The sequence below is a fragment of the Orussus abietinus genome, unplaced genomic scaffold (assembly GCF_000612105.2).
Source record: "Orussus abietinus isolate OABI.00-Male unplaced genomic scaffold, Oabi_2.0 scaffold10, whole genome shotgun sequence".
In the NCBI taxonomy this organism is placed as follows: Eukaryota; Metazoa; Arthropoda; class Insecta; order Hymenoptera; family Orussidae; genus Orussus; species Orussus abietinus.
Genome location: NW_019396009.1, coordinates 416,382 through 435,081, shown reverse-complemented (window position 1 = coordinate 435,081; position 18,700 = coordinate 416,382). Strand labels below are relative to the sequence as shown.

At 41.8% G+C, this 18,700-nt stretch overlaps 3 protein-coding genes across 12 annotated transcripts; 1 reads left to right on the top strand and 2 right to left on the bottom strand.

Annotated features, from left to right (window-relative positions):
• Positions 1 to 755: 755 nt before the first annotated feature.
• LOC105699894 (solute carrier family 41 member 1) lies at positions 756 to 6,691 on the bottom strand. 10 transcript variants are annotated; one of them, XM_012425300.1, is made up of 9 exons: positions 6,302 to 6,584; positions 6,051 to 6,215; positions 5,684 to 5,725; positions 4,317 to 4,728; positions 3,769 to 4,240; positions 3,545 to 3,692; positions 3,256 to 3,458; positions 3,021 to 3,169; positions 2,764 to 2,949 (listed from the first exon to the last, which is right to left on the bottom strand). In XM_012425300.1, exons 4-9 carry the CDS (start codon positions 4,689 to 4,691, stop codon positions 2,764 to 2,766), a joined length of 1,533 nt encoding a protein of 510 aa, XP_012280723.1. In that variant the 5' UTR covers positions 4,692 to 4,728; positions 5,684 to 5,725; positions 6,051 to 6,215; positions 6,302 to 6,584. The 10 variants fall into 10 exon arrangements, with proteins under 10 accessions (XP_012280722.1, XP_012280723.1, XP_012280725.1 ...); XM_012425302.1 differs by having other exon boundaries at positions 5,684 to 6,215; positions 6,302 to 6,378; positions 6,486 to 6,584; XM_012425299.2 differs by having other exon boundaries at positions 756 to 2,949; positions 5,684 to 6,215.
• An 829-nt stretch (positions 6,692 to 7,520) lies between these two features.
• LOC105699874 lies at positions 7,521 to 9,481 on the top strand. Its single transcript, XM_012425265.1, has 2 exons — positions 7,521 to 7,826; positions 7,932 to 9,481. Exon 2 carries the CDS (start codon positions 7,941 to 7,943, stop codon positions 9,456 to 9,458), a length of 1,518 nt encoding a protein of 505 aa, XP_012280688.1. The 5' UTR covers positions 7,521 to 7,826; positions 7,932 to 7,940; the 3' UTR covers positions 9,459 to 9,481.
• On the bottom strand, positions 9,469 to 17,024 carry LOC105699873 (alkaline phosphatase 4). The gene is made up of 8 exons (XM_012425264.2): positions 16,066 to 17,024; positions 15,409 to 15,509; positions 15,093 to 15,313; positions 13,916 to 14,108; positions 12,248 to 12,414; positions 11,083 to 11,403; positions 10,568 to 10,997; positions 9,469 to 10,427 (listed from the first exon to the last, which is right to left on the bottom strand). The coding sequence occupies exons 2-8, from the start codon at positions 15,506 to 15,508 to the stop codon at positions 10,216 to 10,218; spliced, it is 1,644 nt and encodes a 547-aa protein (XP_012280687.1). The 5' UTR covers position 15,509; positions 16,066 to 17,024; the 3' UTR covers positions 9,469 to 10,215.
• Between the last annotated feature and the right edge of the window lie 1,676 nt (positions 17,025 to 18,700).

The window sequence follows — 18,700 nt, the reverse complement described above, 5'->3', positions numbered from 1 at the left end:
ATTCGATAAGAGGCATTCCTAGAGTGCTACAGATATGGGAGGACTTCGTATCTTGGGTAGGTATGGGAAGTAGCACCTGTACAGGTGCTCGGGTTAGCGTTACTCCTAAAATAATTCGATGGATTATCTTTGGGTGGGCTGCTCGTGGTGTACCGATCGATACATATCCCCTTCGACAATATTTGCCTTGATAATTCTGCAACTCGGGCCTGCACGTGCTTCTTTGTAACTGACTTTTTTAAGCCTGCCGGTATTTTCCAAACGTTATAGCGATTAAATAGTAAAAAGGGACGCTAATAGAATGAGAAGGGAACATAAGGCGCATTTCATATTTTGAGGTCAGTAAGTGTACAAATTTCGTCCTTGAATGGGGGGACTTCATTTTTGTCAAGGACCGAGGTCGCGTAATGGAGGTTGAAATTGTACCTACATATGCTCAGTCTACGCGCGTTCCACAAGTGTACATCGTAAGGGTACACGCGTGTGTAATGCGTGTATTAAGGTGTATTAAGTACGTACGTGCACGCGCACCCTACACCTAACTTATATTTAAGATGATTTCTCCATTAAACTGTTAAACGACGATTGGATATAATAAAGTCAGGAGCTAAAATAGACTTACCCGCGTGGAATTTATTTATGTTGTACCATTCAGATGTACGCTTCTCATTGACCGACCCACGCGGAAATTTCTTTTTTACTCGAATATACCCAAAGACTTAAATGATTAATAAATACAACTGCGACACTGAACGAAACGTATACACGTATGTATTGTATGAATAATATACAAATTGTACTTATTGAATATCAGGAACTATTTATACAAGATAGGTCCGACGAGTTATTCTTCAATCAAACGTGGTAAAAATTACTTTTCATTTTCTATCGTGTGTGAACCATTGCACAAGCTCTTTGAAAATGAATGTTGTTACTTTTTTTTTTAATTTTGTAATAAAGCCTCGATACAATAGAATCACTCTATCATGTATAGTTATACTCTGTATTTATCGCATTCACTCCTAAAGAATAAAAACGAAAACCGTTTTCACATTTGTAAGAATCCACATTTACACGTACACGGTTACACATCTAATATATTTACATACTCTAATAATAGCACTTACAAATAATTTAGGTTCCTTTTAATATTTTCTAAAGGAAAAAATTTTCCCTATTCGAAGGACTAATGAGAATCATAACAAAAAGAAAACAAGGATTAGTATAAGCTCTGTTAATTGTTCAGTTCTCAATGCAAACAATGATTTTACATCATGGCTTGAAATAGGCTGAATAGCAGCACCAATGATATGTGTAACTATTAAACTCAATTCTCGACAGAAACTTATGTTTTAACTCTAAAAGTATAATCTTAACGTAACCGATAAATAGGAAAATATTTTAAGCCTCTTTGTTGTATCCATAACAAAATTTGAAAATAACGCCACATTAAAAGTAAAAAAAAAACACGTTGCAATGTAAGCAAATCAGCTATGTTTTCCTGGCAAATTCATTAATTTCAGAGAAAATAGAATCATAGATCTTTGCGTATATCCACATTTCCGTAATTAAGAAATATGATTCATACCAATTCCTGGTAAAAAAAAAATAGGAATTTTGATTGCACTTTAATCGGCAGCGCCCAGTCTTAAAGCCTCTTGGTAAAGAGCTAATCAGTTGTCAAAGGGAATTGCCGATTAATTGATGAAATATCTCAATAAAATAGCATAAGCAGTCGCCTATTTCTCCGAACTTATCATGTTTCGTTGTAACTGAAATCCTCGGCTCAAGTACGTCGCTTGTAGTTTGCGGTTGCTATTCAAGTGCATTTTTAAACGATACATGTAATTCAAGCCATGGATTATGAATAATATAATATTGTTAAAAAATCAGAATATCTGTCTGTGGTGATTTGTGCTGGTGTGCTTAGGCAAGTGAGCATACAAAGTAGATGTAAAAAAATGTTAACGAATTATTATCCTCAATGCTGCGTCTTATAAATGATTGCCTCATTTTTCCAAGGTCTTAATTTCCCAAGAATTTTGTCAAATGTTATTTTAACAAAACATATATACTGACAAATATTCTTGGGTGGCAGTACCACGTGTAATACATGTCCTTTTCTTTTTCTGCTACATACATTATCATTATTACCCTTTATAAAAATATATTAACTCTTCTTCAATTAAAATTAATGGTTTACCTTTTGGTACAATATGTATTGCGAAGATACTTCTTTTAGGCGAAATTCATTTGCTTCGAGCAAACGTGAGTTGATTATCATTAAAATTCATAGAAAGAATTTACGAAGACGCGCAGGCAGAATATAATCACTGACGGCAGTTCAAATTTTCTAAACATAGTTCGACACATCTGCAATCCTGCATTAAGCAACCCGTGCAAATATATTTTTTCTTAAAGCAGTACTTGTTGCCGAAATGTCCGCTCGACTTAATAATCGGCCACAAAATATCTGACTTTCATACAAAATATATACTTTGTAAATGTATGGCTTACTTGTCCTCCGATGGATTTGGAACGACTCGGCCGATTTACTCGATGACCAGAGGTATTAAATTGCCGTTTCATCGACTTCTACTATCGATATCTCGATTCTCTTGCCTTTCTATTTCTGCCTAGAAGAGGCCTTAACTCCACAAACGCCTACGTCTGCGATAAAATATAACAAATATTGCGTACGCTCTTGCTTGTGAGTGCCCAGAAACGGGGAACTCTAGGACGGAAAATCGATTCTCGCGATGTTCAGTCACCAACATCGGAGTCTCCATCACCAATGGCGTAAAGGATGTGGAACGCAATTCCAAGGAGCGCAGTTCCTATCAGGTCTCCAGCGGCAGTTAGATACGGAATTGCAGAACTGTCCGGATCCATACCCCGAGACCACATCCACATCACCATTAGGTGAGCAATGTAAAGTAATAATGTAACCTGAAGCAATCAATTCGTTAAGACGATCGCACCTTTTCAGACCTCATAAAAAATTAATGAATATTAATCACCTGCATAACTGCCACGGTCAAATAAATTGCAAGAAAAATTGGGGTGAACGATGTGTGCCCAGCTTGGAGGTAACTAATGGTGTAATTAAAAATTAAATGCCCTGGAATCACCATCATTAGTAAAACCCTTGCAGTCCTTGCGTGCTCGTCTATAATTAAAACGAAATTCTCGTGATTCCGCAAAAACATAAGAAAATGGATATTTCTAGTAAACGGAAAAAGTGTTTTATTTTACCTGGAGCGAAGAAGGTATGAAAAGGGCTGATACAAATGCTGGGGGCCTCGCCCTTGCCAGTGCGACGCATTTTATGGAGCGAGGTTGAGATCCTGCTAGCTTGTACGGCGACTAGGTTTCCTCCTACTCCATTAACGATTAATTGAAATACCGCTATTCCTTTATAACTAGATATCGTGTAATCTAATATTAATCCACCAATACTGAAACATACCGCGTGAATGCGACGAATAAACTGATTTGTTGCAGATTAATCCACAAGGGTTAAAATACAAGAACTCATAACCACCTGCTAATCAACATGGCCGATATCACAGGTGTCCAGCCATGATCCAGTACTTCCTTAGTAAATGGATTTCTGGCGGCTATATAGCCCCAAAACGGGGTGGCCAAAATGCAGAAGAGAATGATCGTGGGTGCGATCCAAGGCGCGTACTCTGGAGTAAGAAATAAAATTTAGTATCTTAGCACGACTCGTAGAAAATTTAATTCCATCACATTCTTTCAATTTACCTATAGCGTTGTACAAAAGTGAAGCAATCCACGAGAGAAGAGCCAGAGTGGTCAAGTCCCCTAAAGAAGCTGCGATCGGGGTGGCCACGTTGTCGGGGTTGATATGTAACCTCCTCGACAATAAGATGACGGCAACCATGACTAGACCCAGCGTAAAACTAGCAATGGATGCAGTAAGCAGTGCACTGGCGCATAATAGAAGCCCATGGTGGACATCGAAGTGAGCTTCCGGGACCCAGCCGAGAATGACCGCGGCCAGAGACGCGAGAAGACCGACCACCATGGCTTGGCATTGAATCAGAGATAGGTTTCCGACAATGAGAGTCCATTGCTGATTCTTTGTCTCCATGTGGCCGAGATTTGCCTCGGTGGAGAGGCGAGAGGCCAGAGTCATTTCGAGGTTTCCTTTAAGGCCCAGCAATGCAGGGACCAATATGTACACTTCGGAGACCACTTGGTAAACTGGCCAGTGCTGAAATTAAAAAAAAAATTATTAATACTCTGCTACCCCCCTTCGATAGGTTCACGTATCACAAAATTACGGATACCTGAACTAGATCCAATAGCAGGCTGGCGGCTACCATTCCGAATCCTGCTAGCAGAAATGGGATGAACATTTGTATGGAAATGGTCCAGACATTTTCCGTGTCATTTTCTTCTCCTTGATAGCCCAAATTCTTCATGCCATTGTCGCGGATCCTCTCGCGGCCGGAAATTGATATCGGCGGTATCAAATGAATGGTATCGTGGTCATCGTCGTCGGAATTGATCTCCAGATCCGCGGTTAAATTCGCTAGATCCTGAGGTAATAATTCGCCCCCTGATCCCACCATGTCGCCTTGGCCAAGCCTGTTCGTCTTCTTTCTGTATCGCACTCTGCTGATATCCTCCGAATCAGTTGCCCTGGTCTCGGCATCGCTCATTCTTGTTCACCAGGTACTTGTATATCACCACGAAGCACTGTGAAAATTCAGTTTAACACAGCTTAGAGAAATGCTGTCCATACTATTTTTATTGTTGGAATCTAGTTAATCGAAATATTGTTAAAATACCCCACAACCCTATTTTATCGTGACGGGAAAACTGATAAATCGTGCTGGCTTGAATGAAACATGCGATCCTGCGAAATGATGTTGCATGCATTTTGTGGAATGTCGATTCGGACAAACTTTTGATAGTCACAGTGAACTCTCCTTGGGGCGTATTTAAGGGGGAAATATTTTTGAGGAGATTATACCAATTATGCAGGATATACTTTACACTCGTTTGCAGGCGCTGGCACACGTTGACCCGCAGTGGTGAACGTGTTGGAAGCGCGCTAATAAAGTTCGCTCGGAATTACCGACGAGAGACAGACGATAAACGAAAAGAAAAAGTAGAATCTGTGACCTAGCCTGGTAGTCGGGGGTTGCTCTCGATTCAAATTTAGATCAAGCTTTATTTCTTATAGTGGTTGGCTTGCCAACGATTCTTGGTCTAGCCGGTGCACCAGAGAGCGGTTTCATGCACGTGTGAACGCAACGTCAAAACCCGGCTAAAACCGACAAGAAAATCTCTCCCATATTAACACTAGAACGACCGGCCGATTTTTTTTTTATAGGATGAGCCATTCGAAACAAGTCATTTTGACCCGTCTTGGTAGTTCTAGTGTTAACTCTTTGCACTCCTAATTATTAAGATGTCGATTGCTGATGTCGAGTCACACTCAACAAAAGAGAGCAAAGCGTTAATGAGCGTGAGATGACAAGATATAATGGTTTTACCGAATTCGCCAAAAGGGCACCTAATTAAATACAAAATGGAAATGTCGAATTACACGCAACCTCTTCTCGTGAAAATTATAACTTAACTTGCAGATTCACCATACAACAGAGGTAGAGAACAAATGAATTGTCTTTTAACACTTTACACTCACCATTTTGCTTTCGTAATCCCAAGGATCCCGGATGATCATTGTCTGGATAAATGAAAAAGAAACTGATTAATCCCTACAAGGCCCAGACGTTATGCAGAAATTCTGTCAAAGAGATCAAATAGTTTTATTAACGTGTTTATTTAACTCATCGAATGCACTGGATTTGAGACTTTCTTCAAAATTGTTTTGGCAAAGGTCTGCGATAAGACACTTGATAGCAATATAATCATTCAGCAGATACAAGGCTTGGGTGTTTGCTATATTATTAATGGTACAGATAATTGCAAAATATGGACATTAATGCCTCTTATATAGTTTGGGACAAAAATTCAATTCGGTTTACTTTCATTTATATGAAGCACCATACCGTTCCAACTTGTAAATTGAATCATGTTATCTAATGAAACTTGGCTGTTGTTAGATAAAGCGAAGTAATAGATACGCCAATGGATGACTATTACCTAACAAACGACCCGTCACCACTGAACTTTTATGTTATAAATACTTATTTCATTCAGCGGCAAATGACACCCTGAAACACAGGAGTCAATGGTTGCGCATTCAACAATTTACGCTACACCAATTAGAGAAAATATTATATATTAACACGTCACCTACATATACTGTCAGCCTTAAATTCCATGGGTACTTTGGGTTTAAATTATCGAACCTTCCCAATACCCATTAAGTTTTTCCTGCGAACCAGACATTTCCACATTTTGCCGCATCAGATTGAAGATTATATCACAGAAAATTGTCAGAGTGATATGAAATTAATTTTACGCCCACTATCTGTACATACTACTGTTATAAGAGGAACCATCCCGTCACCGGAGGCCTAACCTCAAAAAACGATGCACAGACGAGGTACAACGAGGTAACAAACATCCAATAAATGAACTTCCCCACATACTAAACGTAAACTGTTTCTCGTTTCTTGATAGTGATTGGAAGCACTCGTGGCACTTGAGAGGAATACACGTAGATATTCGTATCGGCTGATGTATCAAAAATGCACACGCGTATGCATGCATGCGCATATAACGCGCCGCGCTCGTGATCACGTGAGCCGTTCCTACGCAGCTGGTGACGAGCCAACGCTACAGACTCGTTCGGTTCCGGAAGCTGTAGGGTTCCAACAATATTTATTCAGAGTGATATATCACTTCTTTTAAAAAATTAGAAGAATAAATCACTTCGAGAAAATTTCCAAATTAAACCGACACGTCGACGTCACAAACACTTGATAATGCAATAGCGTTTCTCCTACATTCATTAAAAGCCGGATAGATTATTAAAAAATAGTGGAACTTTGGCAATTCGCGAATCCTCCTCGTTACCGTGCAGCTCTGTCTCTACTTCTAAGTGATCTTTGAAAGTGCGAGGCGGGAAATGGCCGACGCCAGGCCTTCGGTTACGAAATGCCGAAATCCGTGCAAATTCCTCCTCGCTTTGAAACCTAATCCCTGCCGTCCACCTGAAGTGGGTAAGGATTATTTTTTAGCCTTCCGTTCTTAAAAAAGGTCATTTAGTGTTCTAAGGTATTCTTATAATAAGCGAAAATTTCTAGAGATAGTTGTGTCACTCTCTTTCCTATGGAAAATTGGTTCGAAATTTTTTCCATGGATAATTATAAAAGGATCGCGCTCTTTTAAGGGCTGCAGACTTAGCGAACTTGCACCTTCACAGTTTAACAGCGCTTGAAATACCTTAAATTAGGTGTTAGCCATTGGGCATTGTGCCCATCGACGAAGTGCGCATGTCGTCGAAACTTGCCGTTTTTCGCCCCGTGAAAATGATTCCCCTTTAGTACAGGGCAATCGTAAAGTAACGACTCGCGAAGGCGACACCGTATTTCGTATTCCGGTTTCCGTGAAAACCGTCCCTTCAAAAAATCCGTTCGGGATTTTTCCGAGTTATGAAGTGTACAATTTCACGTTCTATTCGGAGGTAACGTTTGTGGGACAAATCGAGTGTTAATTAACCAGTTAACTTCATTCGACGTGTATACACGTCGGTAACCCGTGACGTTACAGTTAATTCCGCAGTTAACAGGTTAAAAATTGATTTATTAACGAGACCGGAACGCAGAATTGCTGAATCGTTGAAATAGACCTAGGACAGGTGACGGCCGTATTTCATCGTAAGTACCTATCCATGCTCTTATTAAAGATCATACGGGCATGTAACTTCCTTGTTTTGCAATGCCATTCTGATTTATGGAAATTATTGGCCATTGACTTTTTAGGTCAGGATCATGGGAGGGAAAAAAAAATCTCCGAAAAAGAAGCTAAGGGTGATCCATCGAAGGGACCTCGTGGAAAATTCGTCGAAAGACCCTTCAACCTTTGAGAACGATATCACTCCGCAAGAACTGTCATTAGAGAAGAAAAAATTGAATTGTCCGATGGGCATTCTCTCTCGAATAAATTATCCCTTTGTCGAGTGTTTTCAAAGGGAAAATTTTCCCGATAGCGACGAAGAAGACTCGATTGAACTGAACTTTCGACCAAGATTTATCTTCGTGGCCAACATGTGCGCGGTGTGCATGGAAATTTGCACATCCGGAATAATTTGCGAATTTTGCAAAATGGTGTCATACTGCTCGCAAAAGCATAAAGAACAGAATCGACCTGTGCACGAAGACCTGTGTAAAATCTTGGGAGAAATTTGTTTGACGAACGAAGGATGGCTGCTTGCCCAAGGATTGCCTGCAGAACATTTTAGAATTTTTCGAGTAGAGCTATTAAAAATGATCGAACAAGGGATCGGGAGACCTCTGCAACTATGGGAAAAGGAGATAATCCTCTACCCTCGAGTCTGCACAAAGTGCAATTACTTCGGGGAGGATCTCAACTTTTGCAAAAATTGCGAGATTCAGTTTCACTGCGAGGAACACGGGAACGATCATCTAGGTTACTGTCAGGAATTCCAAATGTTTCGAAAAATTTTATTACTGCAGCATAGACACGGTTGTATAGATATCGACATTCCCAATAAAATTCTTGATAAGGACTGCTCGACATTGGCTGACAGTTTTGACGACCTGATAGCGAAACTGTACGACTTTTCAGGGTATTATACGAAAATGGATTGTTATACTTATGCGACGTTATCTCACATCGGCACTGTACCGCTTACTGCATTATTTGCAATGCAAAAATCGAGCGAAGATTGGAGCGAACAAATTTCTTGGACGATTCATGTGGTAGGAGCTGAATTTCTCTTTGAGGGAATGCATCTTCACGTTTGGGAAAAATTCTTTCTGCATTTCCTCCCGAATTTGAAACATTTGGAGATTGTGCTTGCGGGTCCAGAATTGCACGTTCCGCAGGGAATTCCAACGAATTTAATAGAAAAAGTCAGAATCTGCTCGAGATGCAAATCGGCTAGTCGAAAGATTAACATTTCGCTTAAAGTAAATAAATTATACCACGAATACAGCCGTTTGCAGGATTTTATCAAGCCTGACATGATTTGTCTGTTTAATCCTGGATTGTACAGAGACACGGGGTTTAATGGCCTAGACACGTGGCCCGATACTATACGAGAATTTTGTAAATTCAAAGTCCCCGTAGTCGTTACTTCCTATACAGAATTTGAGATTCCACGTGACATAGAAAGGATTAAATCAATTAGTTCGGTAGATGTTATTTTGGAACCACAGAGAAATCCATTTGCTTCACTAAAACCGGACAGAAATTTTGTCAGCGATGACTCCGCCCCACTGATGTACAAGAATCAGTACATTTCCATAATAAAGGGGATTTCGTAACTCTGAAATATCCAATATTTCATCTGTCATTTATTTATTCGTTGTACCGAAATTTCATTTCGCTGAGGATTGTATTAACAATAAAAAGTTCAGGTATCACTCTTGCTTTCCGTTTTTGTGACGTCCACGGAATGTAGACAAGTAGGAAAATTGTACTCGGATTGTACCTTGAACCTTGACAATAGGAAAAAGAATAGCACTCGCAATAACATCTTACATACTAAATACTGAAAGTACTCGAACAGAGCCAAACTGAAAAGTAATCCGAACGAAGACGGAGTAGACAGTCTCTCTCTTATCGGAATCGATTTGGCACTATTCAACGATAACAAATCTACATCTCGACGTATAAATAAATTTGAAAATGAATGGCTCATTTCCATTACCCTACTTTAGCGACTGAAACATTGCTTTTAAGGATCCGTATTTCACGACACTCCTTCGTCGCGTGCTTTGCACATCTACTTCCGACTTGGAGCAATAATTCATACTCGGAACTTGCACCTGGAAAAATGCGTTCGCACCTAGCTAATAAATACTCTATGTGTAACGCTACGTGTAAAACATGTAAAAGACTTCCTAAGTCTCTCGTATCGCTCGATCGATTCCAAATGCTCGATCATTCTCGCGCGGCGTTCTTATCCTATTCACGTAATAGAAAAACGAAACAACGTCGAAGGATTTTCCTTCGATCCAGGCAGCAATGCTGGAGCTTCGTATCAATTGAACTATCATGCGCCGGTCCTGAGGTCACTCGTCAAGGCCCAATAAGAGCAAGCGTAAAAAGAAGCACAACGATATTTAACCATGAAGAAACGGCAAGACCTCCTGAATCGGCAAACTCATAAAAGTACCGATTGTAGGCCTTATCGCAGTGCGACGGCCAGTTTTTCATGCAGGCTGCATACGCCATTACATGAGCTATGTAATTCTGCTCGAAGGTCCCTCGGAACAGGTGAGAGTAGGGTCCTGAAAAAATAACGCTTCGTTAATGAAACGACCCTCGGAAATCGCATCGCGAACTAAATCTACTATGTTTCTTTCAAGGAAAAACTTAGATACACGTGTTAGGAATTTTTTTTTTTAATTTTGTTTCAAAAGAGCCTCACCAGCGGCATAAACCGCAACGTCTTCCCCGCCGTGAGTCTCGTCCTTCATGTAAAAACTGGCCAGATGCATGTGGAATGGATCCTCTCGGTTGGGATCCTTTTCGACCGGTCGCCAAGTCTCGTTGACATTCGCACTGTCGTTTATGCGATGATAAAAGTACCCAGGACCGTTCGCATAGGACAGAGTTTCGTACGGCTTGATTTCCGGCGTGTCCGGGTTATTTCCAAATCCCAAAATGTCGTTTCCTCGTCGGGGATAACCGTTCATCGTGAACGAATGCGAGTGGTCAGCTGTTACAATTATTAGCGTATCGTCGAGCTTGACTTGCTTAAGTGCTACTCGCACCGCGTCTTCCAACTCGGACACTTCGCGAAGTGCCAATTTCGCGTAGTTGTGGTGGTGCGCCAAATCTATCTTCCCACTTTCCACCTGAAACGTGGTTAAATCATTTAAAATAAAGAAAATAAGTGGATGATCGATTTTACACGGAGCATCGACAGTTGCGGGCAATTACCATTAGGAAGAATCCGTTTTTATTTTTCCTGAGCATCCTTATAGCTTGCATCGTCATGTTCGCCAAACTCGGAGTACCATCGTAAGACCTGTCCCTGACGGCGGAATACGGCAGATGACTCGGTGCAAAAATTCCGAGGATTTTCGACGTGTTTCCAATATCGATGGTCATCAGTTCTCCAGTCGAGGTGACGAGCTGGCCATCTGGATTATTTTTTAACCAAACGTCCGCAAGGTTTAAGCCGTCTCCCCTAGTGCACGTTTCGGGATCGATGGGCTGCATTGGCAGACCCATATTTTGAGCTCCACCTCCCATGATCACCTTAAAAACGGTAATACGACGTTAAGTACAGCCCATGAAATTCTCCAAGTTCCCCTAGAATGCAAATCCTCGTTCTATGGGAACGGCGATAACGTGCGGATGTCCTTCGCATTTGTTTCTCGTTTAACGAGGGTAAAACCCATTTCGATCCCTACGATAGCTGTAAGACCATGTGGCAATCCAGTCAGTATTCCCACTATATAATTAAAACACATTAGTCATGGTTAAGTCCTTGTTTGAGTAGGGAATAATTTTTTACCCGCTGCACCGTGCCGCTACGACTCATTGCGATTGACGAGCAAATCTTGATAAGAAGAAACAAGGAAAATTCATAGGAAAGCGTGACTTAAAAAAATTCAATTTACCGGCAAAATGCGAGATCGAAGGAATTATTTTCTTCCTATCGAGGCAACGAGCTCGATCAGAAATTGACGCAAAAATGGGCCAGATTTACGGCGCGCACCTCTCAGCCCTCCCCTCCTCCTCGCGGCTCAATTAATCGAATGATCGTGCCATCGTCCATGCTCTGTACTATCCGCGCTATTTTTATCCATCTCACTTTCAGGCCATTATCCTATGTACTTGAGTATCTCGCACCATATTTTCGTCGGAGCAAAGACTGCCGGCGTGTCTACCGCGGATCCGATGTCGGGCATTTAAATTGCGTTATTGTGATCAATTGAAAAGACCGGATACGCGCCTGTAAAAGGGCCATCGTTCAATTAGCCTTGAACTTCTGTTTCGGCCGCGATCGACCGTTGCCGAATCGCGTAATCAACCTTTTTCCCGTTAAAACAAAAAATGGAAATTTCGAGGGGAGAACGAGGGCGTTTTTGGAGCATACCTTGAAGTCGATGCCAGGAGCGTCTTCGACGAGTTGCCTGCCGATGTCCTTCGTACAACTCCTGTACTCTTTGGGAATCGCAGTGTCACATTCCCAGTCTCTATTATTGGCGTGTGCGTACAGTGCAGCCGGGGTTGCATGCGTGATGCGAGTCGTCGTTACGAAACCTATAATTAAACGCGCCCAATTCGTCATTTTAATTAGAAATTTATTTGACGAATCACCTATAAAACGGAATCGTTAATCCGCCCAGGTGTAAACGCGGTCATGGGTGCGTGTCGTTCATCCTTGACAGTCTAAACGACGAGCTCGTCACCTTCCGTTAATACGTACGCACCGGTACGCGACGAATAAAGGCACGCATACAGCTTTAGTACGCGCGTAGATGCAACTCGTTACCGTGCCCGGCAAGGTCCGTAAAACGAGAACACTTTCACAGGAATTTACGTGCGCCAATATTTATGACGCCTCCTCGTCGTAAATAACGAGGGTAAAATTGTCATCCGATCGTTAAAACGTTTTTCTCTTTTAGGAGCAGATCTCATTTCCTGAGCTCAAGAATACAACGGACGTAGTATCTTGCGTGTAAACCTCCCCAAAGGACGACACAAAAGAAAATAATTTTAACGCCGAATAATTAATATCCGAGGGGGCTACTAATCCCGGTCAAAGAAGAATCCTGTTCGGCACAAAGCTTCCTCTGGATCTCTCGAACGAGGAGATCCGAGTCAAAGTGAAGAAACTTTTTCCAAGTATGCCTTTGTCAACCGCCTCTTCGAGGTACGACTCTTCGACATTTCTTTCCGAGGATCTTTAGTACATTTCCCTGAAATCCCGACAAGTTTCCTTCAAGGTCTAAGGCGATGCGGTTCGCGTGCGAGATTTGCCAATTACCGATTTGCGGTAAATACTCTCGGCGCACTTGGGACTTACCGGTCAGTTGTCTTTAAAGGGCCCTAACAGGCAATGCTGAGACCTACTTCTCGCCATTTACGACATTATTGAAAACGCGAGCATTCCCGAGGATTGTCACGCAATCCGCTCCGAGAAAAGCAAACCGGTAGATTCATCTCCATATCCATTGACTTGCGAATAAACAATCGCTTAATTAATCAGCACTTAACTCGGATACGTTCCAATCGCGGAATTCCTCTACGTTCTTCCCTCGATCGGAATTAAATCATTCTAATTGATTACCACCGTTTCACAAGGCCACTTATCCTCGGCGGTATTATCGCGGACAAGCAAAAATATTATGCAACATTTTCGATGGTTCAACGGCGTAGAATTATCGTCGTTGTAAGACGTCACGTGTGTCTAGTACAAGTCTACCGAGAAAAAACCGGAAACGATAATTCCATATCTCCCCTCGCGCCACGAACAATATATTAACGCGGCTTTTTGTCTTCCTCGAGTGCAGACATTTATTTTAACTCCTGATTGCTTAAACATTACCTTAAGCCATCTCTGGGTAATATTTCATAAAAAAAGATTGTTCGTTCAAAATGACGACTAAACTTCCATTCGCGATGCATGGCCGGAAGTGGCAATTATTATTCCGCCTGCGATTGGCAAAACGTTATGCGGTACATGGTTTTCCGCATCGAAAGCCGACAAGGTCTCTTTAAGGGGGCCATTACCGTGTCAGAGGACAGGGCACATATTTACCCGTGTCTTTTCCGGTCTCCTGGGCCCAATCAGCGATCGTCGATATCTTGCTCGCCTGATTGATGGAACTGTCGCATCGGTTGTAAGGTGCTTTCCCATCGAAGCCGATAACTCGATATCGACATTTTACCCCGGAAAATATAGCGGTCGCCGTTCCCGCAGAATCTGGCACTTGCTTGTCGACGTTATATGTCTGCAAAAATTATAAACATTTATGTATTACGAATATTACGTATACAGACCCTACATGGGCGACCCATTGATAAATTGGACTTTAAGAATGAGTGTTTTTTCTTTGAACAATTCCTAGATCCAAGGGAATAATTGCCCACGTTCACATACAGAGTACTTTGACATCGATCCATTGCGTTTTTTTGTCTGTCTCCTTATTTTACTGCTTTTATGGAGCTCGACGCAACCGAAGTACCGTTGAAATCAATTTTCATAACTGTCTAAGCAGGTTTGTCCGTTTCAATGTCGACCAATTTAGGAACATTTTTTTTTTCAAGGTCAAAATATTCTGGATACTTTGTAGGGCAGTTATGAATGACATCCTTGTAGGTGATAAGGATGACTCATTGATCACTCGGTCGGAATCGAATCAATCAGGACGATGAATCAATTTATATCGAAAAATATCTTTTACGAAAAAACTGATCTCGAATATCTGGTCCAGACGAGACGCTGATCGATAGCGATTTGTTAGCGCTGATAACAGGAACTGAATTGTTTCACGAGGCTGATTGTTGCACTTTTTTACACGGGGACGCGTGCCACGATAATCGCTGACTCTGCTGTCAATTTTCGCAGAAACGCTTGCAGCACCGTACTCGCTCGCCGTCTTCATTGCTTTAATCCGCACTTCCCCAACAGATTTCAATACGTTATATAGCATCGGCTCCTATTCCGGCTGACCCCCTTTTTCTCCTTGACAGCCTAATTTCCACATGCATCGTTGCGTAAGCGACGTATGTCCGATTTGCTCGGGTAATCCACGGAGAATATGATCCCGAAAAAAATCAATCTCGTGCTGCTACCGGATTTAATTTTTCAGAAAAATTAGAAGACGGTTTTGAAATAGAGAAAGAGGTATTTGCATAATTTTTAGGAATTCGTCCGTATATAAGGACACCGATATCATTTTTATACGCGTTGTATAATTCCAAAAAAATAATACCTTCGAAATTCCAGTGCTGGGGAATTTCTCGAATTCCAACTTGTACTCCTCTCCGGAATTTCCTCTTGTTTGGCCCTTAAATATGCGCCCAGCGGTTATGGTTGACATCCCCATTCCATCCCCAATAAAAATGATGATGTTCTTCGCTTGATTCTCGTTCTTCCGAATTGAGAGTACCCTTTGCAGATTTTCTTGGCCCGATTTCAGCCAGAAGGACATGTCTGCAAGGGAAGCCGTATTACAAGTCCAAGAAAATTTGTTGTAACGTTCTATAATTTTTTTATTAATACGTGAGTCGATCTTTAGGATCCCTTACCTTCGTAGGTCGTAGACCCTTGTGGGATCGATCCAGAATCTCGCAGCTTCAAAAATATGCACAGGACAAGGACAAAATGATTTACGCTTAAGCCAACCATTCTGCAACAAAAATGTACCGACTTTACTAACAGGTGATCGGGCGAGCGATTGCACGAGAACTTTATTACCGATTAATCAGAGGCCTAATTATGGATTTATGGATGCTGACTTATGGCAACAAATTGTAGTTGTAGCTCACTGATTTTTAAACGACCAAACTTTTTGGACTGTATAAATTAGTTGAATGGAAATCGTTATCGCTACTCGAACCGGTCGATGACCTTGCAATATAATTATCTCGGTACCGCAATACTATAAAAGCAAGGTATCGATATTTTTAGCGCGCAGAAAATTGATACGAAGGTTATGCGCGAAAATAAATTCAGAATCGGCAACTTTCTACCAATCCGCCTGCTCGAGCGCGAACTCGCCGATAACAGTACCAATTTTCTTATTCGAATAATTATGCAATAAACTGTTGAAGCGTAGACGACTGTCACAAGCCATCACTCCATCTGTTTACGGTAAGATCAGTCCTCCGGGCCTAAATTTCTCTAAAAATTCAAGGCTTTCCAGATTTTCCATTAAATAAAAAATATATATTCTAGTGAAATACCTGTTAAGCAATGTCGACTTCTTCGGATAAACTCGAATATTTCCTGCGTCCCAATATCCTTTCTTGCTTTCCACTTGTATGGTAGTCCGATATATATTAATATTTACCAGTTCAAACTGATTATATTTTCATGAAATAAAAATGAATAGGACGGATCATCGAATCTTTTTAAATTTGTCCACATAATATGCAGTCTTTTTGTGTAATACGAAGATCCATTTTTAAAGATGTTTTACTTCTTCCGTGATACTTTGGTTAAACAGAAGGGCGATATAATATCGCTAATGTTTCACTTCGGACGCACGTACGTTTGGCTTTCCTCTGACAAATTTTATCCGTCAGGGTAGAACGCGAGGAAATGAATTTTTAAGGTCAATAATTCTTCTCAATCTATTACGTCTTCGATAATACTTTCCAATACCGTTCAACAACGTTCAGATAAAAATAATCCTCTATGAAATAAATAAGCGATATCGATCACAGCATCCCTTACAAGTTCTCGGGCGCTCCCTTTACCTTCGAGCCCTTGACCAGCGTTATCATTTCTTCTGTCACTCGATGAAACCACTCGTCTCTCTTCTGAATTTTTCAGATATTCGGATATCGTCGAACCATCCACAATCCACGGAATTAATTCAGGTTGAAAAAATCACCCTACTCTGTATTCTTCGGGTCGGTCGTATTAGGAGTGAATTACGTACCGTGCGTTGCAGAGGCCTTTTTTTTTCAGGAATTGTGTACGAAAATGTATGCTTGGAAAAAAATTGAGGGAACTCGAGGAGAAAGCACTCGTATGGAGTTGGGGAGTCCTCCGGGCCTCGAAGCCTGCGAAGAGGGCTCGAAGACCACCCTGACTATGTCGGAGTCCCTCGCGTGGCGCGACGTCGTCTTCCCGGCGATACCGAGTTTCGTGGGGAGTAGTCAGTTTATATACCGTTTGATGCAAAGGCCGCGGTCGATTGTGCACGAGGTGGAACGTGCAAGGGACACGAGCTGATCTCTCGGTCCTGACAGCGGCCAAGAGAGGGGACGGGCCCCCGACGTATCGCTAATCCGGCCATAATTGCGAGTCCACGTCGACGTGCGACACCGTCAACGAATCGGGGTCCTCGTTGTGCTCCTTGCTAGTTCGATCGGCTGGCTATTTCTCCAACTTTCGTACTTTACGACCTTCCTAATCCTTCCGGCGAGATCGATGGAGCCGGCTTTCGTATTCAAAAAGCGTCCCGATTTCCGAGGGCGACCTCGGTGTCGATGAGCCGCAAGGTCGAGGCGAGACCTTACTCCTGGGAGTTGCGCGAGGATTTAAAAAAAAAGGAAGAAAAAAGAAGGACCACGTAAATTCAAATAAGGGACTTTATTCCTTCGACGAGGTTTTGCCTCCAAATGATACACTTCTTATCCGTCGAGTTTCCGAAGGTTATCGTCAACTTTTCGATGGTAGAGATAGGTCGAATTTTTCGTGCAAATGGATGGGAGATCTAGATGAGAGATATTTCGGCCTATCTACGGACTCGAAAACTTACGAAGCTATCAAAGTCCAAGGTATCGAAGTCCAATGTTAGTCAATGTGTGACAGGAAGAGCCCGATAGTCTGTACTTATTTGCAGTAAATGACTCGAAATAAATTTAGATACGGTGCGAAGCCGGTTTTCTAACATTACGTGGGCTTTGGTATGCAACGCACCGCGCTCGGAGTACATTCTCCGGGGTGGCTGACAAAAATTGCGATTTAACAACGACATTGCAAATCCGGGACGTCGCTTTAACGTTTCCCCGGCTCGGTCCTTTCGACATATTGACAACGGTCAGCGACGCACGTGAGCAAATCGCGGCTCGCGATTGGCGAAAATCGATCAACTAATTGCAAAAGACAGGCACGAGGTGTTTTAAATCGGGACTTCAGGGAAAGTATCAAGAATCACGTGTGGACAGGACAACGAACTGGAACGAGAACGGATACTTTCTTCGGGGATTAGTTCATAATTAATGTTAATTCTCCACAGGACTAGTTTTTCTGTCAAGGCTGAAGTACTTAGCCAAGTCTTAAACGTCGATCGCACTTGCTCAACGCTTGAATCGCAACGAGAGCGAAATTGACAATTCTCGAGGAAAATTAAAAATTGAATTTTCCGATTAACACTCGTATTTGCGGACTCGGCGGTGGGTAAGATCGATGTTGAATTGTACCAGTGAAAAGAAAAAGAAGGTTCGTTAGTCGAGTGCGTGACTCGTCGATTCGTTTCGAGGAAGCTTTTCAGATCAGAAGAAAAACGCGAAGGTGCACGCGCAAACTTACTCGCCTTTCACGGCGAAAGCACGCCGAAGGGTGATAAACCGATTACTTTTATCAACGAGGCACTTGCAACGTGCATGCCTGATACCAATAATTGACATAAGCGCGAGCGTAAATAGAATGTTCCCTTCCACCTTAAATAGAGGACTTTTGAGACGTCGCGAGTAATTGTTCGACTAATTTTCGTGCATGCACGGTTTCCGAGCGACACGTACATTCAGATAAAAAGAGATCTGCTACAATTGTTGTACAACATAACGTATGCGTTTTTTTTCCACTCCATTGCGTAACCGACAGGGTGTATTACAAATTCTAATGATATCCAATAATTACGAAGCC

Excerpts from the sequence above, each read along its gene's own strand:
- LOC105699894 (XM_012425305.1), bottom strand. The coding sequence starts at position 4,691 with ATGAGCGATGCCGAGACCAGGGCAACTGATTCGGAGGATATCAGCAGA. Across the intron at positions 3,693-3,768 it reads ACTTTTGTACAACGCTATAG|AGTACGCGCCTTGGATCGCA; the intron begins GTAAATTGAAAG and ends TTCTTACTCCAG. Across the intron at positions 2,950-3,020 it reads TGACCGTGGCAGTTATGCAG|GTTACATTATTACTTTACAT; the intron begins GTGATTAATATT and ends TGATTGCTTCAG.
- LOC105699874 (XM_012425265.1), top strand. The coding sequence starts at position 7,941 with ATGGGAGGGAAAAAAAAATCTCCGAAAAAGAAGCTAAGGGTGATCCAT.
- LOC105699873 (XM_012425264.2), bottom strand. The coding sequence starts at position 15,508 with ATGGTTGGCTTAAGCGTAAATCATTTTGTCCTTGTCCTGTGCATATTT. Across the intron at positions 15,314-15,408 it reads AGGGTCTACGACCTACGAAG|ACATGTCCTTCTGGCTGAAA; the intron begins GTAAGGGATCCT and ends CTTCCCTTGCAG. Across the intron at positions 11,404-12,247 it reads CTCCTGGCATCGACTTCAAG|GTGATCATGGGAGGTGGAGC; the intron begins GTATGCTCCAAA and ends ACCGTTTTTAAG.